This window comes from Genypterus blacodes, unplaced genomic scaffold (genome assembly GCF_046128005.1).
Source record: "Genypterus blacodes isolate CSIRO-AG114 ecotype Tasmania unplaced genomic scaffold, CSIRO-AGI_Gbla_v1 ptg000094l_1, whole genome shotgun sequence".
In the NCBI taxonomy this organism is placed as follows: domain Eukaryota; kingdom Metazoa; phylum Chordata; class Actinopteri; order Ophidiiformes; family Ophidiidae; genus Genypterus; species Genypterus blacodes.
Window position 1 is genome coordinate 2177351 of NW_027466898.1, and position 24525 is coordinate 2201875.

A 24525-nucleotide genomic window follows, 5' to 3' on the forward strand; every position below is an offset into this window, starting at 1 on the left:
TCAAACTAAAATATCTAATACATTTCTTCCTGTAACGAAAAGAAAGAAAGAAAAGTGAACAAAGAAGTAGATGGAGCCAGATGAATCTGTAATGGAGGATGTGGGGATAAGATGTTACCAGAGATTAGTCCTGAGGTCTCATGGGCCTTGAAGACCTGATCACATTGTTCGATTGCAACACAGGCGGAATCCAGAAAATGCGGACACACAGGTAATCTACACACACAGAGACACACATCTGAGCAAACACCCACAACCACCTAGCAACTATTCAGAAACCCATACCATTGCAACACTGTAACCCATAGTAACCATCTAATAACCAACCTGACATCCCCCTAGCAACCACTACACAACATTTTAACATCTACCATAGCAACCACCTAGAACACCATCAAAACCACCAAGCAACCACCATGAGAACCATAGTAACCTAAGATGTACTGAAATGAAAATGTTATAATTTGCTGAAATTATAGTCAGATTGTTACCATGCAACAGTAACACAAGTGAGTGACTGAGAATTGTGGTTGTTGAGTTGAGTTTGGGTTGTTGGTTCAGGCAGAAGAGGCATTCGGTTGTAGTTTCTCTCTTTCTGTCTGTAGGATGGTGATATTATTTGAATGTCACATATTTCCAACCTGGCTTGACTTTCATTTTATTTTCCTCCTGACTTTTCCTGGACGACTAAGCGAGAAAAACCTTGCAGACAGTTTCCGGCTTTTGTATTCCCTGTCAAAGAGTCACTCCTCTGTGTCCAAGCTGACGTCAAACACATTTTCATTTCCTTGATCTGGCTCATTAACCCTCTACTGCACGAGTTAAGTTTATTCATGTGTTATTTCTGCACATATTTTAGATCTGATAACCGATCATTCACCCCCACTAAGATGTTACATACTTATATATATGTATCTTGCATTTGGTGTGAAGTTTAAAGACACACTCTAGCATAGTGGTGATGATGAGCAGTACAGGGCAAGGATCGATAAATATTTCATTTTATACCCTCCTGTAGTTTCTGGCATGTAATTGCATGGTGCAGGTTTATGTCTTCCTGTTTGCTGACCACATCCTTTTCTGATCCTGTCGCTTCTACTCCCAATCCCAATAGAAGCTTAAATACGTCTATCAAAAGAACCAGCGTAGGTCTAGATACAGTTTCTTTCTTTAGCTTTACTGCATAAATCACTTCTTGGATAGACAGTATGTGCATGGAAACAAACACTTCAGGAAAACACACAGGAACATCTGCAGGACATAAAATTTAAGTATTTAACTGATAGCAGGGATACATAACTTCTGGTTGTGTCTGACACCTGAACAGATGTCCTCCTAACCAGGCCCCACATCCTTGGCACAGGACGTCAAACAACAAACAGAGATGACTGTGGGGTTTAACACAAACCCAGAAATATGTCTGCCTGGGAACAGCAGCAGGGCCGTAGAGGAGACAGAAGAGGGTCCATGCAGCAGCGAGTTTCAATTTTGGCCGCTTTGGGAAGGTGCCATGACATTTGCCAGAGATGAATCCAGAATGTAGAAGAGCTCAAAGAAGCTCTAATATGGAACAAAGCCCACAGATGATTTGGGGCTGCGTCATTCCTTACATCATTGCAACAGCTTCTATTTCTGTACTCCTTTGTTTCTTCACCATGCATTCAAGATCACAACCCCCCTCTCCTGTTCTCTTTCTTGACCATATTTGGACTGTGTAGATTTTGTCCTTCTCTTCTCCTCTTTAAGATGCTATCGTTTCTCTCCCTCCCAGATCTTGGATTCATAGAAATCTGTCACTAATCCTCCAGACCTAAGCAGATTTCTGCCAATTCTCCCGCCGAGTGCCAAGAATGCTTCGACTGAAAGCGCAGCCAAAAAAGGCAAGAGATAAAATTTTTCTTTTTGTGACATTTACTCATGTAAATGATTTACACCACATATTCTTTATATTGACCCCAACATTAGCAACATGCATAGCTCCAATATCTCCACCTCGTCTTAGTTTAAAAATGGGGTTTGAGTTGATTAGAGGAGTTCATTTTATGGCACGTAAAACCAGGAGGGGGTCTTATTGTAAACACTGTCTGCAGCCTGAGCTCATGTCTGAGACGTCTAAGAGCAAAGACACAGAGGGGAGGGACGACGAGGAAAAGGTTGGCGTGGCAAGGGAACGGGACGTGACGAGGAGGGATGATAGAGTAGGAATGGAGGGGTGAAGGAGGAGCACCTGGAAGACTGGTGCGGGGCAGGACGCCTGCAACAACAAGACCTGTCTGAGGAAAAGGAAGAGGACGGAGAAGGAGGGAAAACAAATGAGTGGAAAACGGGAATGGGGAGCGTAAATAGAAAGAAGAGGGGTGATGGTGCAGGGGTGGGGGGGCTGAGTGGGGTGGGGAGGGGGGGTTTGTCTTTTGGAGCCACATCAAGAATTTGCCTTTTAAGGGGGCACAGCTTCACTCTGGTGTGGCGGCCAAAACACTCCAGGGAGGAGAAACAAACAGCACCTAAGGGAGTTGAAGAAAAAGAAACATGAGCGATGCTAACATTTTTTCACAAACTGCAGGAGGCCTGTTTGTGCCTCAGCTTAGTCCAAAGTCACAGAAAAGTTTCTAATCGAGCTTCAACGACGTCAAGTATCTGTCTGACCCTCGTGCATGAGTTTTCCTCTGCTTTCTTATAGCTTTGTCATGGACACTGCGGTGAAAGAGTCCTTGTTTACCATGTTCAACAAACAAACAATGGAATTGTAAACAGTAACTTGCGAGCCGGTGTGATTCACTGGCTTGACGAGCATCCTAACAGCTGCCGTGGCCGCTGTGGCTTCTTGGTTGTTTTCGAGACAATACCGACAATGTTGCCTGAGCGAAGGAGAGACTGCCTGTATCTGGCAGCAGGAAACAGGGGAGAGCTGAGGAGGAGAAATGGGTGGGGGTGAGAACAGAGAGGTAATTGTATATGTAAAGAGTGAGGCAACCTTGGTCCAGGGGTAGAAGCAGGAGGGAGAAGGAAGGGAGAGACGTGTTTTTTGGGGATGGAGGGGCTAGTAAAGGAAGGCGAGAGAAAAGAGAGGAAATGGTGAAGGAGGACAAGTAAGTTTTTTTGCGTGATGGGAGGACGTGTGCTCGATCATAATGGATGTAAAACGCTGTGATGTGTGTGTTTGAGTTGAGTTTTATCCTAGTTAATGCTCAGAGAAGAGTGAGTGTGATCGATTGTCACAAAGAACAGAGAAGAATAGGAAAGTGAGGGAAGTGAAGGGAAGAAGGAGTGGAGGGACTTTGTGTACAACACAAAGGGTAGCAGTGAGAGGGAAGGAGAGTCCACATGCTACTGCAGAGAGGTGTTTTTAAAGTGTGTGTGTGTGCAGAAAGGAGGTGAGGGGGTGTGCAGTGAGACTGTGCAGAGTGTATCCTCCCCTCTGTCCCCTTAGCAGGGCGAGCGAGGCTGAATGAGAGCCAGGAAAAGGGGAAGGGCCTCTCTCTCCTCCGTTCCAGCTGACAAAAACAGCTGCCTGGGAGCCTGGGTCGCAGCTCACTGCCTGCTTAGAGGGCGAGGACGGGAGAGGAGAGAGAGGGACAGAAGAGGAAGAGGAGGAGGGGGTGCAGAGGGACACGAAAGAGAGGGGAGAACGTCCCAGGTCCAGGGACAGTTCAGCCATATGGGTTGCGTCCTGAGCACGGCCTGGTGCGGGGAGGAAGAGGTCCGAGCTGTGCCGGTGGTCAGGAGTTCATCCGTGAAGAGGAGTGACAGCGGCAAGATGAGGCTAACAAAGGTGAGTGTGTGTGTGTGTGTGTGTGCGTGTGTGTGCGTGTGTGTGTGTGTGTGTGTGTGTGTGTGTGTGTGTGTGTGTGAGATGTGATTCCAGATGTGCTCGTCCAGGGAAAATAGTTCAACAGGCTGAAGCAGAAACTCTGGCTGAAGGTATTTCTCAAAACTATCTAAAATAACACGCAAAGGGCAGATGACATCATTGAGGCGGTGATCTCATGATTTCAATATTTTGAATTAATATCTTTTGGAAAGTTGTCCTCCCACACACCCTCCTCTACAGTGAGGTCAGAGGTCAGTGTTGGCTGACTGAGCTGGTCAGTGTTTTGGCAGCAGGAGAAGAAAAACAGTTCAGAGGTCCCACTCACTCCCTGGTCACATCCTCCAGAAATTCCAAAATGCCGAGGATGGGTGTAGAGATTCCCGCGTGATAGTAAACCCATACAGGGCAGAGGTGGGGGGAAGAGGTGGACACACACACTCACACGTAACACTCCCATCCTCTCTTTCTTCAGCTTGGGCTCATTTCCAGGTGATTTTTGTGTTTTCTCTGGTGTTGTGCTGCTAAAGATGCAGATTGATGAAGATTTCCCTTGAGGTGTGCGTGTGTGTTTGTGTGTGTTTGTGTGTGTTTGTGTGTGTGTTTCTGAGAGGATGAGGTGAACGATGATGGCATCTCCGAGCTGCAGGGGCCACATCTGCACACATACAATAGCACTGTTGTGACGGCCTTAGCACTGCTGGGAAAGAACCAAAATGTAAACAGAGACAGACGCTGGCTCACAAAGTGACCTGACCTCTGTCCAGCCCATTATGTCATATCTCAATTTCTCACTGTTGTGTACATGTGTGCTTGGTCGGTGTGCGTGTGTGTGTGTGTGTGTGTGTGTGTGTGTGTGTGTGTGTGTGTGTGTGTGTGTGTGTGTGTGTGTGTGTGTGTGTGTTGTGCTCTGTATCACATGCTCAGCAGCGTGGGAATGTGGAGCCCTCTGGTCAACGTCATCCTGCAGTAACTGACCCCTCCACATGGGTGTGGGAACCAGTTGTTGGATCCCAGTGAGACACAGTTTCCTCTGTTTACCGTTTGCATCAACTTTGTTTTGGACATTGTTGCATTTTAACATCATTGACAATATATTTCTTATTCTTTGACTTGTTATACTTTCCCAGGACATTGTTATGACACACTCAGGTCATAGTCATAGCCAGTCACTATGCCAAGTCATTATTGGAATCACAAGGTGGTAGAAAGTGATGCTCCTCATGCAGCTGTCAGTGTGATTATGTAACTCCATGATGTCATGATCACATGCACATCATTTAGGCCTTTATAAACAGTATATCTACTTTCAACAAACGTCACATTCTGACCTTCGTGCTCCTTCCACCTTCATGGAATTCAAACCAACCTGTAAACATTTCATATTGTCTCAAGCCTTCTAATGTCCAAATATGCTTAGTGCAGCTGGGTGTGGTGTGTGTGTGTGTGTGTGTGTGTGTGTGTGTGTGTGTGTGTGTGTGTGTGTGTGTGTGTGTGTGTGTGTGTGTGTGTGTGTGTGGTGTGTGTGTGGAGGTGGACAGGCACTTGAATCCAGCCACCACACACATAAACAAATCCTCCAAATCATGTCAACCACACACAGCATCTCGCCTCTAAGTTGTTGATAGAGCACAGCTGAACATCAATAAACAACTCTTCCCAAAATGGATTCCTGGGATAAACAGTTTCTCATGCTTTGGGACAAAAGGTCTCCCACTGTTATGGTTTATGAGATGCTCCTTCAAAATAAAGCGACAAGCTTTAGAGCATGATGTAAGATCCTCTTGGGAGAAATTAGAGTTAATGGGCTTTTGGCAGGAATAATGACATCACCGGCTCGGGATTTTGTTTATCGTTGCGTTAATAGTTTTCCAATGTTTTTACTGATATTTAAACTGATTGTAATGGGATTTAAACGTTATGCCATAATATCCTGGGAGGTATCAGGCTGATGGTTTACATACACAGACAGTCTGGAATTCATCGATGGAATCACTTAGCGGATAAATGATCATATGGAACTCCTGCTCTCCAAGATTTCAAAGCTGAAGAATGGCAGGATTTTGTTTTAGCTCAACGTAGATCTGTTGATTTCTCTCTCTTTCTCTCTTTCTCTCTCTCGCTCTCCCGCGCTCTCTCTCTCTCTTATGTAATACTGCTTTCTTCTTGCACTGCAGAAAGTGTTACAGCCTCTTACCATTAGTTGTTTATAGTCGATCTTTCATTCACTGTTTATCACCCTGTATCAAAACAATGAATGTAATATCTTTACTTGTAGCTCCTTTTTTGTGTGGTTGGCTTGAGAAAAGTTCTGAGGTTAAGATAGTGGTTTTATGGGGGGTTTACATGTATTTATGTAGCTTTCCTCAAATTCCTCAAGTTAAGATTGACCACGGTCAAAACTGAGGCTTTGAGCCACAGGCATTCACTACACACACACACACCCAGCATAGGAAGGAACACTGAGGGTTAAATATAGACAGCTGACATCTAGAAAAGAATAGAATACAGATCCTTCCTCCTCTATGGCTCAAAAAGCAGAGAATTCCTGTTTGAAGTCTGGGCTGTGGGGGTGGCTGTAGTAGACCGGATTCCTACGGGCTCGAAAAACAATCAGCAGTCCTAAAACTTGGTCCAGGATTTGAGGAATGCTTGTTGTGGTGCGTATTGGGGAGAGTCCGGCCTCGGCGTGGTGACGAAAACGCGACGGAGGGAAAAGGGAAAGACATAAACCGCTTCCTCCTGCCATAACGCTGCAAAAACCAACAACCCCCAACACATCCCAGAGCACCACCCTGAAAAGGAACACCTCACTGCAAACTATGAGCTAAATACTTTCCTTGACTTGGACACAAAAATCTGTCAAAGTGTGTGTGTGTGTGTGTGTGTGTGTGTGTGTGTGTGTGTGTGTGTGTGTGTGTGTGTGTGTGTGTGTGTGTGTGTGTGTGGGAAAGACTAGTTTGGGCTGATGTGGCACCTGAAGCAGTTTTGACACCTTTATGATCTGGTCTCACATCTGTTCATTTCTCTCTCTCTCTCTCTCTTTCTCTGTCTCTGTCTCTGTCTCCCTCTTTCTCACCGTCTCACCCCTACTAGTCCCGCTGCTGTTCAATTCTTCAACAGCTGCACCTTATCAGCCTTTGGCTTGGTGCTGTCTTACACAATCCTTACTCAAACTACGCAGCCCTCCTTTCTACCCTCCTCCTCCCCTCATTTCCTCTTGGCTCCAGCTCCGGCTCTATCCCCCCTCTTTCTCACTTACAACCAAGGGGGATCTGATCCGTTCCACCTCCAAAAAGACTCCATTCTAGTAGTGAGACTGGACAAAAACACACCTGGCAACACGAGGTGCCTTGTATTGAGATGGGATTCAATGCTTGTGGCGTCAGCTGTGGTTATTTTATACCTGGAGCTTGATTCAGGATGAGCTACTTGTGGAAGGTGCCAGTTTCTGCTGTGTCTCCTTATCGCTCCACCTGTCTTTGTGTTATGTAGCCACAATGCAAAGGCGAGCACCTCCCCATCTCAAATCAACAGCAGAAATCAGATTCCCTTCACCCTGTGCACACACTAAAAATGCACACACACACTTTTTTCCCCCCATTGTATGGACCCAACTCTTCTACCTCCTCCACAAGCAGGGCCCCCTCTTTCCTTATCTCCATCTTTCCTCCAACACGACCCTCCCCCACTTGCCCACCAGCTCAACCCTTCATTCCAATCCCAAGCGCCAGCTTCCTGTCTCTCATAGATCCTTGAGTACTTGCATGTGGCCATCCCCTCCCTCCCTCTGATCACCTTTCTCTGCTTCTCACTCATGGAGTCCATCTGTCTTTCTGCCACGATCCCGAAGAAAGAGCCGAAATTCCACAAACAATTAAACTACCCAAGACCCCCAAATCCATCAGTCCTGATTTTTTTCTTGCCTAAGCCGGAAATTCTTGAGTTATGAGCAAAGGAATGGACTGAATTACTGCACGTGTAGTGTAGAGGGATTACAGCATGACTCACAGAAACATTCTATACTGATTGGTAGGGATATACTGTACAGACTCCATACCTGCACCTCACTAACACATATGGAAGCCACTAAGAGGTTGTGGCAGCAGTTGAACATAATAATAGTCTGAGGCTGGGGGCTGAAAAGGAATGTACAGTATACACACATACAGTATATGGAGATATACTGTATACATGCAACCACATAAGGATCCATCGAGAAGATGGAAGATCTCGAAACAATCCATGTGTTAATTATGATTAAGCACAGATTGATAGTGTTGTTTAGAATCAAGTATGAACTAAATCAACAAACATGTAATATTGTTGATAACGTGTTACTATTACCACAACTTCTAAATATATACATCCAAAAGGGGAAACAAGACAACAATTGTAATTTCTAGCTTAAAAAAGTTATTTCAAGTCTTTTACAAAGCGGACTCCAATTATGTAATTCGCCCATTCTACCACGAGGTGCTGCTGCTAACACATTTCTCATTACTCCGTCGTAACACTGCCAAGACAGATGTTGGTCAAAGTGCAGCTGTGTGTGTGTGTGTGTGTGTGTGTGTGTGTGTGTGTGTGTGTGTGTGTGTGTGTGTGTGTGTGTGTGTGTGTGTTTGGGGAATGTGGGTACTGAATACACACCAAGTCCAACCTGAGGTGGAAAACTCTGATGTTTGTGGTCCTCCTGTTTCCACTTCTAATTAGTTTATTGTTAGAAGACGTCCTGCTCTGATTTGGGGCAAGAATTTACAAAGAAAATAGCCAAACTTCCCCAAAACTTAGAAACAAGCGACTGTTTTTTTTTAAGAAAGACTGGAATGAGAGGAACCAGAGAGAAAGAGAGAGAGAGAGAGAGAGAGAGAGAGAGAGAGAGAGAGAGAGAGAGAGAGAGAGAGAGAGAGATTCAGTCCCAGGTTAAATGCCTCCCTAATGACTTCATCTGCCTTTTTATTTGCTTGTATTTCCCCTGACAGCGTCACACCCAAGTCCGCCAACCATAGACTGGACCAAGTTGTCCAGGTGGACTGACTAGCACACTAAACACACCACACACACACTTAATTAAAGCAGAGCTACCTTGTGTGATATCACAACATCAAACTAGGACGGGAACAGTCTAATTAAGTCTAATTAAATCTCATATTAACAGTGATAATACAGTGACTGATCCAGCCAATCCGGAGTGAGTGTCCTCGCGCTCCCCTCCTAAATCTGACCAATCAGGGGCTGTATTCGCAGTAATTCTACTCCACATGCGCTCGTAGCTGCTCGTAGCTCCGCCCACAAGCTCCAGCACGGAGGGAGGACCGGACTAAAGAAAACAAGTTATCTCATAGTTAGAGGCCGTGTTGTTGATGGCCTCCGTCAGAATGAGGCTCTGCTGCTGAACTAGAGGATATGAACAGCGGGAAAATGAGTAAGGTAAGAACCGAGAGTGGTCTTATTAGAGGTTGGTGTAGGTTTGTTTGTAGGGGGGTTGGGGGGCTGTGTTTGTGAAAATGACTTCAGGATGGATGTGTTCTGATGCAGGGTGTTTACGCGCGTGCGTTCCTGTGCGGAGTTGCGCACTTGGGTTGTGCGTGTTGACGCGTAACGCCGCACTCGTTTTGTGTCAAAGCCTTCGGTCTCGCTGCTCACATCGTGGTTAAGTTTGCTCATTCACACACATCTTGTAGGCGTCTCCTTAATGGGAAACATGAACATATTCCTGTTACAGCAGCTTGTGTCTGTGCTGCTCATCAGTTTCCACACTCACCTTTTTACCTCGCTGTGATATTCTCTCGATGTGTCTTTAGTTTGAAGGGTTTTGTGTTTTATAAAAAAATGTTTTGCACATCAATGAGAATTTTCTTAGCCCCAAAAAGTTTTTGTCTAACGATAATGAACAAGATCAAGTGACCTAATGCTTGCTGATTATCATTAGACTGACTCAAAACAGTCATATGATTCATTAAGCAGCACACACACACACACACACACACACACACACACACACACACACACACACACACACACACACACACACACACACACACTCCAGTGCCTGTTTCAGAGCCTGTCAATTATTGTTACAAAATCGTGCTCCCTCTCTCTCTCTCTCTCCCTCTTTCCCCTATCTCTCTCTCTCTCTCTGTGTGCGCCTGCCAAAGTTTGAGCTTAGACTAACATAGAGGTTGTCTGGCTTACCATTTTGTGTCCAGATCCGCCAATTAATTTCAAGCCGTTATGCACTTAGCAGTAATAAAATCATCATAAATTGACCCTGGTGTACTCTGAGTAACAAACCTCTATTATGCATTAGGTTGAAAAGCAGTATTACAGCTTTATTAATGCAGATCTCCCCCAAAAAGATGTATTATATGTGATACTCACTGCCAAAATCCATAGAAGAAGAAATATGAGTACAATTAAAAGTAGTATTTTTCCCTCCAGGTGTCATGTAAGTCTGGCACTGGAATCATAGGGGTTTGTTAACAGAGTGCAGATACAAGAACTGATTTAGTGTAAAGTTAATAATCCAGCCCCCTTGAAATGTATTTTGAAGAATGTGTTACCAAGCAACGTGCGAATCAATACAATGTGCTGAGCTGAGTTAGATGCGGTTTCTCTACAGACCATTTCTCCCTTCTTCGCCAACTTTCTCAGAGCTGTAAATGGACCAGCTCCACGTGTGAGAGCCGGAGAGCTCTGATGTGATTTGTATCTGCTAGCTCACTCATTTTGTTGCCCATTTTGTGGTGCGGTGTGGCGCAGAACCTTTTCTACGCTATTCTCTTTGAAAACACCAAATCCTCTAAGGCTACACATGAATGACTGCGACAACTTCCAACCCTGACAGATGGTGATTGGGACTGTGTGTGTCTGTGTGTGTGTGTGCCGTTTGTATCGTATTGTCACGGGACAAGTATGAGCTGAAGTTGAACTCAAGGATGCTGTGAACAAACATCAGCCATATGTGCTTGGGTGTGTGTGTGTTTGTGTGTTTGCGTGCACATGTGCCTGATGTGGCAACACGCGCTTATTTGTGTGTTCTTTGTATACACGCACACACTGATGAATATCTGTCAGTGCATGCGTGTCAGCCTCTGTATCTTGTTCCCATGTCAGAGTTTCTGTCCCACTTTGCGACACAGTGGGCTGACGTGAGGACAACAAGTATGGATTAACAACAAGATAACATTGTGCTGTCTTTCCTCCAGCACTGATAACACAGTGGCCATTAGCAAACTTCTCCTGTGCGAACAATATTTCATGTCTCTGTAGATAAGCGGTGCTCAGCCATGTTTTGATCAGACGGGTCACTAGCGTGGGACCGGTTCAAGTCTCTCCAAGTGTCTCCATACATCTGAGCAGGGCACAAATGGAGATGAAGATGTGCAGTGGAGCTCCCAGCTGCTTGTGTATGAATTAGGTGTAACTGTGTAAACTTTGAAAAAGATGGATTTTTCAGATATGACACCGCCACTTCACTGACACGGCCAAGATGGGGTCTGGTTCACATCCCCACAGCCAGATGTGTTCAAATCTACACTGGCCACGTTTAACTCTAAGCTGCAGTATTAATTCAGAAGCAGAAACATGTTTCCTCACAGACAAACTTCTGGTATATTTGTAGCTGGAATCTGGTCTGTTTCTAACTTACCCACATGATGATGTCATCATCCACTTAGTGAGGCCACATTACAGTATGTAAGCAACGTTTAGAGGCAAAACAGATGGTGAGTTTTGCCAGTAAATATGAACAACGCTGCTGCTGAAGCAGTAAGGACTTGTTTGTGTGTGTGTTGTGACTTTGTGTGTGTGTATGCCTCTGTATGTGTGGATGGATTTGTGCGTGTGTTGCAGCAAGAGTCAGAGTGACCGGAAGTGTGTCATGGCAGTACACTGACCTCACTTCGGGAACAGCAAGTCTCTGTTCCCTCCACTGCCTGTCCCACCCTTCGGATACATGCACACACACACACACACACACACACACACACACACACACACACACACACACACACACACACATACACACACACACCGGCCTTGGTGCCAACAAATGATGCAGGAACTCAGATACTGGTCCATGTGAGGAACTTTCAATGGAGGGTGGGATTGAAACACACATACACAGTCACACACAAACTGAATGACTGTATGTGTTTGATTGTATCACACCCAAAATAATTAGTTGCCCTTACAGAAGTAAGAGCCATCATTGTTCGATCCAGCTCTAGATGCTTGGACCTGTCGCCTTTCTGGAGCTCAGGTCCAGTTCTGTCGGACGCTCAACTCTTTAGATAAGGAGGCTGAATTATGTCCACTGAAGCTGAAGGTCAAGTCTGTAAATTCTGGACCTGAAGTAGTTTGAGCTTAATACAGCAGCCTCATTGGGAAAGGACACTGCATGCTCACTGCAGTAGCACACCGTGTGCTTTTTCACAAGGGAAACAAAATGAGGGGAGGATGATGCACAAAAGAAACACACACACAATCCCCTCATAACTGTCACACACCGTGTTCTTCCAATGACAAAATCATTGAGACACATTTTTCCCCTCAAGGGCAGACTGGGTTCAGGTCCTCAGTGGCCATCTGGGGCTGAAGTTGAGGTCACCGCCTCTAATCTTGTAGTCAGCAGTGTGCCGCTGAAGCACAATGCTCATCATTGTCTAAATATCAACCCTATATTTAGAAGTGAAACAACAGGGAAGGGAAGAGATTTTCCAGTGGTGTGTGCACACAAATGGCTCTCTCTATATGTATGGATTCATATTTGGATTCATAAAATCTCTACTTGTGTGTGTGCGTCTCTTGTATGTGTCCCCGTTCAATCCAGCAACTGTTCGGGGCAGTGAGGGAGGGGAGGGACCTCCGCTCAGAAAGCGTCTCTTTGACTCCAGGAACCTCTGGGTTCTTTTTGCCAGCGGGCTATAAATATAAGAAAAAGGAGCTTCTTGTGTGTGGCAGATGTTGTAGAGGGGGTGGGGTCTGCCCTGGTACACAGGGGGATTCAGGACGGGAAGAGGAAAGGGAAGGTTGTCCGTTTCCACCGACTGTCTGCAGGGATACACCTCTGCACGTGAGTGTGTGCGTGTGTTTGCATGTAGCTGTTTACAATACTACCAGCGTAGGTTCTGTGGAAGTTTAGGCAGGTCTCAGCTGGTGGAGGTTTCAGGGAATGAGTCGCATAAAAGGGTCACATCATGTGTGCGTTTTGTTAAGATGCTGATCATGAAGTGTCACAGGTGGCAGATACTGTAGATGTAAATCAGTTAACTCAGTGGCTGTGCAAGTTTGTGGTTTTTAACTGAGTGATTGGCATGAAGCAAGTCTTCTTTTGAATGCATTTGTCTTATTATCAGGTTTTAGTTTTCTTTCTGGCAGCCGCTGTTTCTTAATCCAGCATGAAGGGTTTCTGTACTACCTCAGAGACAACATTAAGCACACATGTTTCACCTTAGTAAAGATGTTTTGACCCATTCCCATGGTGATGACAGTAAATTACTATCCTGAGGACCCGCTGCAGCATCACAGCCGGCTCCCCAGCTGTTCTCCACTTCCTCTGGTTGGGTTGCAAACCTCCTCTGCTGTGGTTAGTTCTGCTGGACTCCCAGGTAGAGCAGCACTGTGTGTTTCACTAAGAACTTAAAGTCAGTTCATACAGTTTGCTACCTACTGTAGATCTTGAAAAGACGATGCAGATGTAAGATATGCATACGCCGGTACAGGGACCTTGGACTTTCCAGGCAGCTGAACTAAGCAGGATTCAGTATTGGATTGGTAGGCAGCACGCAGAAGTGTCTTTAAAGGATAATTAGGTTTATATGTATACTTTTATTTTGAAACCTTTGCAGTGCTTTGATGTGAAAAATAACACACTGAGTGAACACAGTTGAGTTCAGTTACTGTCTCTCAGTTACTGTCACCCACTCCAAGCCTCAGTTGGTGTGTTTAACCAGATGTCACACACAGGTAAATTCAGCTGTTTAAAGCTGTAAGAAATATTTTTGCACGCGAGGAGCTTCCATTATGTCTGCCTGTTGGTTCCCTTGGGATCTGTCTGGCAGTCCTTTATTCCACTGCATTTTCCATTGAGTTGGAATACAGTTCCAATGTTGGAAATTCCCGCCGATACAAATTGGTTTGGAGTTCTAAATTACAAGACTCTGGTTTTGCCAAGTGGCATAGATGAATTATATGATATCAGATTACATTTTCAATTTTAGTTCAGCATACTGCATCTGAAGACGACCTTTGCAGAGGTGAAACCAATGGTCACCTTCGCCCTGTCACACAAAGTGACTAGTGATCACGCTTTGCCACCCAGTCACCTTACAAGACCCACACACAACTTGTTCATCCATCTGAGGCCTTATAAAGCCTTCGGTAGCAGAGGCATATATCACTGTCTGACCATGATTGCGTGTGGTTGGCCTATATTGCAGCCTTGATTGTGTCAGAAACAGAAGGAATGTTGCCAACCTCCCCTCTGTGTGTTTATATCTCTGCCCACATCACCACTGTGGTTAAGAAGACTGTAATAGTTTGCTTTATTTAAACTCACCATGGGCCCTGGGAGTATGTATGATTATGCATATTCACACACACACACACACACACAGGTTGTCTTAGGTTCAGGAAAAGGTGGCCAAGGAGTACAGTAGGAGTGGAGCCATTTGAAGAACTCATAAAAACAAGATTACATGTCGAGGCCCATTTATACCACCACCAAGGTTGAACACGCTGAGACCTAAACTGACCTAAAGAGACAGAACCATAATAATATGACTTGTTAATTTGTCTTAATAAACAGTATTTTAAACATTTCTCTGCATCCAGATCATATTGCACCTCTCATGGGATAAATTCGCCTGATTTTTGTTTTGTTTTTTTGTTGAGATTTCCTTCAATCTTTGGCAAAATTGGTTTGCTTTTGAGGAATCCTGCTAGCAAGCAAACCAACCGACCTGGCAACAGACATAGGTTCAAATGGTAATAAGCTCACAAAAAGGAGTAAGAAAACAAGCCAGTAGACTCAAAAAGCACCAGCAGCACAACACACAGAGTCTGAGAATGTGAATCAGAATTGTACAAAACATACACACATTTAAGTGTCGGTCACTCCCTCAGCCACAGCGCATTACATAACGGACATCAGCCCACCTCCAGCCCCTGAGCCACCCACTAGGTCCGCCTCAGTCCAGTGTGCTGTGGCCGCCGTCCACTTGTATCGTCAGCAGGCCGGCAGCCAGTGAGCAGGGCTGGCAGAGGCCGATGCCAGGCAGGCAGCTGTCCAAACACTGTCCAGTCCCTAACAGGAAGATAATGGAAAAAGTGTGCAAATAGACCCGCGTCTTTGTTACCAAGGAGGAAAAGCACACAAATGGAAACAAAAACCTTCGTACGTACGTTACATTTCCCTAAGTTATGAGAGAGTGAGACAGGGAGAGAGACACACACGCATCCGTGAATCATGGAGTCCTTCTGTGTGACAGTCCGTAAAACCTATTAATGTTGTAGGATTTCTCTGCATGCCCCCCGTCCCCCGGTCCCCCCCTCCCTCTCTCAGAATGTAGCCAAGCATGAGAAACGCACTAAGCAATCCCCCTACTTAGCCTTTGGTCGTTAGCGTTCTCATGTTCAAAGCCCCAACAAAGTCCTGTCAGACTCGGTGATCTGTGGGTCTGATCCCATGTTGGGAAACAAAGAGGCACTGGGCGGGAAAAGAGTAGCACACACGCACACACGCACACACGCACACACACACACACACACACACACACACACACACACACACACACACACTGACTAATGAGTCTACACACAGTGACATATACGGTGACACATGCGAGGGAGAAGTGGAGACAGACTTGGTTCTTTTACCCCCTCTCTCTCATTCTCTCTTTCTTTTGTTTTGCGCACACACACACACACACACACACACACACTGAAAAGGCAGCCCTGCTCTTTTTTCCCTCAATCTACATACACATATACACACACATTGAGGATTATAGTTGGGCTACGGGGCGGGAACCACAAGGATTATTACTGGAAGACAGTTATACAACCAGAGCAGTTCAACTGGCAAATGGAGTAAAGAATGGATTGAGCCATATTTCTGAGTGTGCGTGTGTACTCTCTCACACACACACACACATTTATGCACCGATGATCTGTTCCACACACCAGCCAAACCCCTGTTCCTCCGCCTCAGACAGCCGACAGGTTTGAGCTGACAACCTTAAGCCCCATTACTGCTACAGTCCAGAAACTCCCAAACATTACCTTTTCTCCCTTTCTCTCTCTTTCTCTCTCCTTCTCCCTTTCTCGCTTGGAAGGAGTTGTGTCAGCCCATTTGTGTCTTGTCACAGGAAAGAGTATGGAGGTTTGACAGGAGATTTAACATTTGCCAAGCCAAACTCTTGGACGGAGGTCAAACAGGGATTCCTGCAGGGTTTTAGAGAGCAGCCGTCTCCACAGACTTTGTTACAATGTCTGGTCATGTGTAGGGTTTTCAAGTGTAAGTCTCATTTTCTTTTCTGTGTGTGTGTGTTTAAGCAGGCGGGGAAGGGAGAGCCCCACGCCTTCAAGGAAAAGGCCTTCAAGAAGAAGCGACAGTGCAGCGTGTGCCGGCAGAACATTGACAATGTGGGGTCCTTCTGCAGAGGTGAGTTTCGCAGCATTATCATGTGATGTGACACAACGCAGACATAACAAAGGCAGGCATGGACACACTACTGCAGTCATTACAAATACAATGAAGCAACTTATGGACACAGGATGTTGGAAGAACACAAGACAAGAAAGTAGGATTTATGTGTGTAAGGTGTCTAATAACAATGATAATAATAATAAAAAAAGAATTCACTTACTGACTTTTTCTGATGATTTTCATTTTGTGTTCTTTTCTTTTCTTCATAGTTTGCAAGACAGCCACTCATAGGAAATGCGAGGCCAAGGTAAGGATCAATAAGTTGCAGTTAAGTTATTAGAACTTAAAGTAAAGTCATTTCAATAACATTTGCATTTTGCACTCCCTGATATAATCAAGTCATTCGGAAGAGCAATCTGCCAATAAATGAGCAATGTCAAAAGTAACGGTCCTAGCAAGGCTATGTCAAATACTCGCTAATATAAATATGCACCTAATCTGATATACTTCATCGTTGTCTAATGTTGTGCTGATAACAGTGCAGCATATTTCAAAGTCAACTTCAAGTATGAATGATACAACTCAGTCATTATTGAACACTGAAGTTGAACAATGTCAACAAAGGGTGGCTTGACTCCTTCTGTTGTTTGCACACACACCATCACTGCATGTGATGATGCCAGCTTACCTGAAGGTCAGTTGACTTTTTCAGTGTTTGGATTTGATAGCTAGAACATGACCTGCTGTTGTGCAAGTTAAATGTGTGGTTACCATGGAGATGAACCACCACCCTAAGCCCACAAAGCCAAGGTTGTATTAACTAATCTGGCCTGTGAGACATGTTCACAAACGCACGGCTGTGCCCCCTTTCTGATTGTTGAGGTGGCACTGTGGGTGCAGAAGTCCTGGAGACTAACGAGAATTCCACGCAGTCGCATTCCTGCAAACGAGCAGCGAGCCGAGAGCCTCACCCAATCCCCACACTGCTGCCTCTGTGAAAGGGTCATTGATGGAGGGATGTTATGATGAATAGACAGAGGGATGCAGAGACGGAGGGGCGAGGTGGGGTGGGTGAGAATGCAAGCCATGGGCACAGGGTTGAAGAGCTGTAGAGGCAGGGGAGCCTTGGCAGGAGGAAGAGGGAATGCCAAGGGCGAAGGCATGTGGCAAAGACATGCCCCATTCTTCCAGCATCCCTCCATCCTCTTCTCTTTTTGCAGAGAAGAAACAAGAGCCCTGAGGATGAGTTTGAAGGGCAAAAGCTGTCAAAATATTCACGGGGACAACAGGGACTTTTTAAATTTCACAACCTTGTTTGATTTGGATGTTCCCTCAATATGAATACAGACGATTGATTCATAAAAGGCCGTGGGTTTCCACCAAATTTAAGTGGACATATCATAGATGTTGTTATTTTCATTAAGGGGTCTTTTTTGATACCTTTGCAACGCTTTATTGTGCATAAAAACCCAAAACACGCACACAAACACATTGATATACATCCACTCGGCTGAGTGAAAAACAAGCCGTTGTAGGTACTCTGGCTCTAAAATGTCCTTTCATAGGCAAGATGGGCTGATAACAGAAGACAACTTGTGTCTCAGTAGAGTAAAGAGCAAATATTACCATCCCATGATGTTGTCTTCTTGAAGGAGATAATGTAATACTGTAACTTACAATCATGTGCAATGGAGACCTTCAGCTGAATCATGTACAGCAGCACCATTACAATTTAGATTTCTTGAGGCTAATCCCTGTGACAACTCCACTAAGGAGCAGGATGTTTCTTGATGGCTGTGCGGTAAGCGTCTGATGTGTGGTTGTTGTTTGAGAGTGATATCCATCAGAGCTGCCCAGGAAGGGAGAGGTCGGATACAGCCGGGCGTGGGGGTCCCGGCCACTCCGAACAACTCCGCTATTATCTAACTTCATGTTAACTTCACTTCCGGGCCAGGATTCCATCTCCATCTGTCATACTGCAAAGAGCTAAACCGCTGCCGTTACCTGTATTTCTCGTCCCTGTTGTTGCATTCGCCAGTTCATTAACTGCAACCCTGTGTTCTTTTTTTAACCATGAGGGTACTTAATGTAGTGGGTTTGAGTCTGTTTATGCGCACACACACACACACACACACACACACACACACACACACACATACACACACATACACACACACACACACACTCAAACACACACACACACACACACACACACACACACACACACACACACACACACACACGCATCTGGAACATCTCTCATCTGTAAGCCATCCTGCTCTCACCAGGATGCTATTTACATCCCATTCCCCATCCAGCTGTTGCGATAAGCTTGGCGACCAATCATCTCATTAGCACACCATCCATGACTCCTTTCAAGGCCCCCACGTACATAAGAATTTGGTAAAAAGACTAAAGATGCTATAATTCAGGCTCATTCTACCCTCCCTTGGCCATTTCTAACCCTATTATCACACGGTTGTCTGCATCACCAGGCCAACTTTTGTTTTGGTTCATTCACTACAGACTCCTCCATCTTCATTTCTACTCTCATTTAGAGGATGAACATACCTTCCTTCTTCTTACCGCTGACTCATGGCCTGTTCACCCTCTTTCTTAAGTCTATTCTAAGACGATGCTGGTGTCTTAGAACTACGTAGATCTAGAAGATGTTTGCTGACTTGTTCTGCCATATCACTTCTGTGATATGTCTTCTGAAGTACTTTGTTGCCTCTCTGCACGGCCTGCATCAGGGTTTCTGGCTCTCCCTCACTCTCCCTGTCTGTCCTTCTGTTGCTCTCTGTCAGTCTCTCTTAGTCTTTGTTTACAGGCTCAACAGCCTCCAGCTGGCCCATCTCTGTTTTATAAAAAGCACACAGAGACTCACACACACACACACACACAAGCTGAAGGCCATAAACAGCATGTTCTTCTTTCAGAGAACAGTCCCTCCTTATCTTTGATCCGAAGTGGAAAATTGAGTCCACAGGGAATGGGGGGTAGGGGGATAGGGGGCTGACTTTGGGCCAGAGGCAGGGATGGAGAGAATGTTGGAGGGAAGGATTAGGAGTCAGTGAATGCAGCCTGGCCCGCCTGTCCAATTAGGCAAGAAGAGGCATTTCCTCTGGTCTGGGAGAAAACCCAAAGACTGACTGTCTGACTATCTGATCAGCTCACAGACTGAGCCACAGAGGAGCAGGGAGGTTTCGGAGGTCCCCACTAATATAAACTCACACTGTCTGACTGACAGACCGAGTGTAGATGGAGAAACAGAGGCACAGCACTGGCAGACTGACATGAAGCTGGTCTGCGTAGTTTCACTCCGGCTGACAGACTATTAAGAGTTTGAGTGAGGAAATTTACTGATGCAGATAGTCACTGATAGTCGTGGAATTGGAAAAAATGGTTGACCACCTGATAATCCTTGTTAGAGCGACTCTGTCCTCTCTGTATAAGTATCCTCTTATCTGCCAAACATGTCGCAGTACATTTGATGTGATACTACCATGTACTGTTAGCTCTGAACCAGAGGACCATGTACATTGAAGTACAGATAGATGGAGGAAGTGGGGGAGGATGCAGGGATGGAGTAACATATCCTGCCTGCTGTTTCTCTGACCTAAGCCCCTTTCATCAGCTACGGTGTGAGCTCTGCCCTAAGCACGATGTCAGTGTTATCCATCCTTGCCTACAGGACACAGATGAGAGAAAGTGGAGAGATGGAAGAACCATCGTCCATTTTTCCCTAATATGCTGCTAAACCTCACTGCTGACCCCAGCATGCCCTGCGCCCCACACAGACTTCCTGTCAGATGGTAACCTCGGGGTTAGATCACTTCCTGGTTATTGCCGTGATGTCATTGTCATTGTAGAAAAATGTCAATCACTGTCCAGCCTGTTTTGTGATTTATTTCTTTGTCAGTGAAACTTTGGTTTAATGCTGAGGTTTGGAGTTTTCAGTGCCAGGGCTGTGTTTGAGTCGCATTATCTGCTCTCAGATTGCTGTCTTTGCATTCTAATCACATCAAATTGTTTACTGTAAGCAACCCTCTGGATCATTTTCAGTAAGTGGTTTAAAGCACCACAGAAATGTAGTTTCTGGGGAATCAGGGTGACATCGGTCGTGAATAATTCCGTGTTTTAGCTTATTGTGGCCTTGTAGTGGAAACCAGGCCTCTGGTTTCCCTCCTGATGCCACAGCAGTTACTGACTACAGCAGATTCAGCTGGAGTCACTGTGAGTCATGCCAGATAAAAGAATCCCAACTGTGTAACATTACAGGGTCTGTGGCTCCCAAAGTTCTGAGGATTTACCAGCTCCTCACAGACACGTCTGGTAATAGCGGAGATAGACTGACTTGTTTTGCTTGTGTGCGTAGATGGTTTGTGTGCGTGGGTGTGTGTGAGTGCAATGAGTGCAGCCTGAGACAGGAGGAAATGAGCAAGTAACCGAACAATGTTGATGAGCTAAAGCCATAAGCATGACAGCGAACTGTGTGAGTGCGCGCACGCAGGCACGCACGCACGCACGCGCTAATTGACTTGATTCATCAGTCTGCCTAAAACATAACAGGAAGAGACAGTTTGAAGATCTTTTCTACCAGGAATCTTAAATGCTACAACTATTGACCCTCTGATGACGCAACAGATTTCAGTGACATCTTAAACTATTCATACATAGTTTATGATTCTGGCACCTATTGTGGGAACATTCCTGTGTTTCACACCAAGGAAATAGGACCCATTTGGGACCTCAACTATATTTATACTAAGTATTTCAAAAGGTATGATTTCACAAGCCTCCCCAGGTGGACAACAGCCTTCACTTTTAGCTTGTTTTCGTACACAGTCAAACCAAAAGATCTTGCAATGTTGATTAGAACTCGGATTACTCATAACGGGAATAAAACAATTGGAAATGAAACAGGGTTACGAAGAAGTGGCTGAAGTAGACAATGAAGTCACTTATTCTAATCCCTGCAGACGGCGCTTGAAGCAATTCCCGGATTGAGTCGTAAACTTTTGATCTTGTTTACTGTTTTCCTTTCTCAATGAGCCTCTCTCTAAGCTTGTGGGCTCGAGCCACAAAGACATTATGAAAAAATGACAGGAGGACAATAAAGATTTTCACCACATGTTGTTTGTGTAGGATGCTGAAGAGAGAGACGACCCCTAAAGCGCACCGTGGACAAAGCACAATGCCTCTATGAAACGTAGGGTTGCATTTCTATACATATGGCAAACAGTCTCACTGAAGCGCACAGCAAATAAGGGAAGGGCATAAGGAGCAGACGTCTGAGCTCCGGAGTAGATGTGCCTACTCATCTGCAGCGACATGTCCGGATGGGTAAGCCAATCTGGACCACAGAGGGCGGAGAGGGAGGGACGGACTGAGATCTGTAATAACGCTTCATGTCGGTTTGTTCACTGGAGGTTTTTCCATTTTTGATCTCTTCCAGTCTCATCCCAGGTCCCTGCTCTGTTTATTTACATGCATTTATTTCTGTCCGGCCTCAGCCCTCCAGCCCTTGTTTGGCTCGGGAGTAGGGACAGATGGGTGGATGAGAGGACGGTTGTGTTGATTTGCGCCTGTGTTTGTGCCTCGACCTTTGCGTCGACCACTTCCGCCCTGAAACCCTTCGTACATGTCCACATTGGTGCCTATGTACAGTGCTAGCACTTGTTTACATTCTTGTTTGTGATTCCATCTGCATACCTACGTGTGAGTGTGTGTGTATATGTGTGTGTGTTTTTGGTGTAGTGATAACTGTTGACCCTAGCTCCATAACAGGGAGTTCTAACCCACTCGGTCATTAAAGCTCCACCGCAGGGACCCACGTGACCTCTCCTCCAATATCTTCAGCCTCCCTCTCAGCTATTTGGAGGGAGACAGAAACCCCTTTCTTTCCTTTTGGGGTCATAAGGAGAAGTGTGGGAACAAGAGACAAAGAAGGAGAGAGAGTAACATGGACCAAACGGTCAGAATAATACTTAGAATGGAAAGAAAACACAGATCGGTGCTTTGTTAGCAGAGCTCAAAAACAGAAAAGCGGTGAAAAAAGAAGCGTGAGGGGACTCCTAAGTCCGTACGGGTTATTCTTGCTGAGCCCTGGCCTTGAAGTCCCCTGAACTTTAGGCTGGGCTGCTTTCTGGATTTCTCATGAAGTCTTTGCCAGTGCACCTTGTCATGATTAACAGGCATTAGACATGTGTGGCGCGTTTGAAGGATAGTTTTACTGCTAAGCCAGGTAACTCTCAAACCTGCCGTAAAGAGGATCCTGGAGGTTTATGCATAAAGAGAGGACAGCTGCATTTTTCACTGCCAGATATGGAGAACAGTTTAATTTCAGAGGCAGTACATGACGTTAATTGTTCATCCGTCATTTTTTCCGACGGATAAAAGACGGTTTTAATGTGATAATCTGTTCCGCTGTAAAGGTATGATTGTAAAGAAATCCACCTGCAAATGTAATAATTAAGATTTTGAAAGAACCAAATAGTTTGTTCACTTCAAGCAGAGTTTGAAACAGTTTGAAAAAGCATATAAAATAGATCAGAGCGTATTATACCCGCATACATCCACAAGGTTAGTTAATAGGTTGACTGATTATGTGATAGCGGACGTCCTTTAAAAAAATATCTGTTTGCACAAATTAGTGTGAGAAACACTCATTTCGGCTACAGATTGATTTATATGGGCTCCGACAGCTGTCACCCAACATTCCTTTCACCGTTGGTGTATTTGGAATTTGAGCTATGACAGAAAACAGGTGAAACCCATAAAGACATACAGTATTGCTTCCACTGGTGACGAGAATGAGCAATATTGCCTTTAGGTTAGCGCTTGGAATGTGTAACTCGCTACTTTTGTACATTAACCAGGATTCCTGTATGACAGCGCGTGGTTACTTTACTGCCAAGCAATAAAAGGGTACAGTTATGTCTCTGAAGGCTCCAAGAGGCTGTTTGATTACATGTCACAGATGAAACTAGCAGTCATGAGAGAATCGAATATAGAGCTCTTGTGACCAAACACACCCTGTTAGTGTCATCAATTTAGGACCAATATTTGACTGTGATCAGCATCAAACCAGATATTATAGATTCTGATACACGTGGCGATGCCTCAGTGTCACAGTGACATCACCATCGCTCCTTTAATCAGAGGGCCCCCGGTAACACATCTGCCCTGTTGAAGGCCCCCCTGCATTCTTCTGTCGCTCGGTCTGATGATGGCGCTGATGATGGCGCTGATGAAAGTTCACGGTCATGGCCAGCATCGGCTTTCATTGCTGATTGGTTGCAGCTTTCATCAGCGCTCTCTGATTGGCTCTCTCGAGGGAGCTGAAGGAATGAGGAGACTATTAGGCCTCAGGCGAACCATCAAAGGCAGCGGTCATGGACAAGTTTTGCATAAGTGCTGCATTCTTGTGTAAGGAACAGATATACAATGTTGTTCAGGAACTAGACATGTTCTAACTGTTGAGTTTGCTTGTGCTGTTTGCTTATTGTCCAGCTCTCTGTGCACATGTTTAGTGTTCTCTCACTTTAGTTCAGAGCTAATTTCTTTATTTACTTTAAGTTTACGTGACTCTTTTCCGTCATACCTTCGGACATAGGACACACAGACTGAACCTGTGCACGTGGTCACACAGATCCCACACACACACACACCCTTTTCTCACACTAGTAACATACCATGGCTGCTATGTCACCCCCTGGTTATCCCTCTTAGAGCCCATAGCTTTCAAGCCATGCGTTGAGAAAAGCAGGGCTGTGCATTAACCATTAGCTACGCTCTTTCTGGCTTTGATGGATCAAAGACCATGTGAACGGCCCGAGGAGATTGGGCCACTGCAGAGCAAATGGACAGAGACGAAGAGGACAGACGGGCAGGCGGGAGGAGCCAGGCGACAAGAGAGGGAGAAGAAAAGGAAGCTATGATGATGGAGCGGTGGAGGGGGGTGTTGTTAGGGGGTCAGGACTCTGAGCTTTGCCAGCTGGACCCACTGGAGAGAATAACCCAACACATCTGAATGGTCAATAATACTGACAGCAACACAATC

General features: G+C 45.3%; 1 protein-coding gene across 6 annotated transcripts in view; it reads left to right on the plus strand.

Moving 5' to 3' along the window:
• Positions 1 to 3005: 3005 nt before the first annotated feature.
• The window catches only part of tns2a (tensin 2a), a 40530-nt gene continuing 19010 nt past the window's right edge, over positions 3006 to 24525 (plus strand). For 3 of the 6 annotated variants that reach the window (XM_076159254.1, XM_076159256.1, XM_076159257.1), the window contains exons 1-3: positions 3006 to 3772; positions 16367 to 16475; positions 16730 to 16767. In XM_076159254.1, the coding sequence (XP_076015369.1) occupies positions 3449 to 3772; positions 16367 to 16475; positions 16730 to 16767 (471 nt within the window). In that variant the 5' untranslated portion in view covers positions 3006 to 3448. Of the gene's footprint in view, positions 3773 to 9129; positions 9239 to 16366; positions 16476 to 16729; positions 16768 to 24525 lie in introns of those variants that run through there. The other 3 variants (XM_076159255.1, XM_076159259.1, XM_076159258.1) reach the window with 3 other exon arrangements.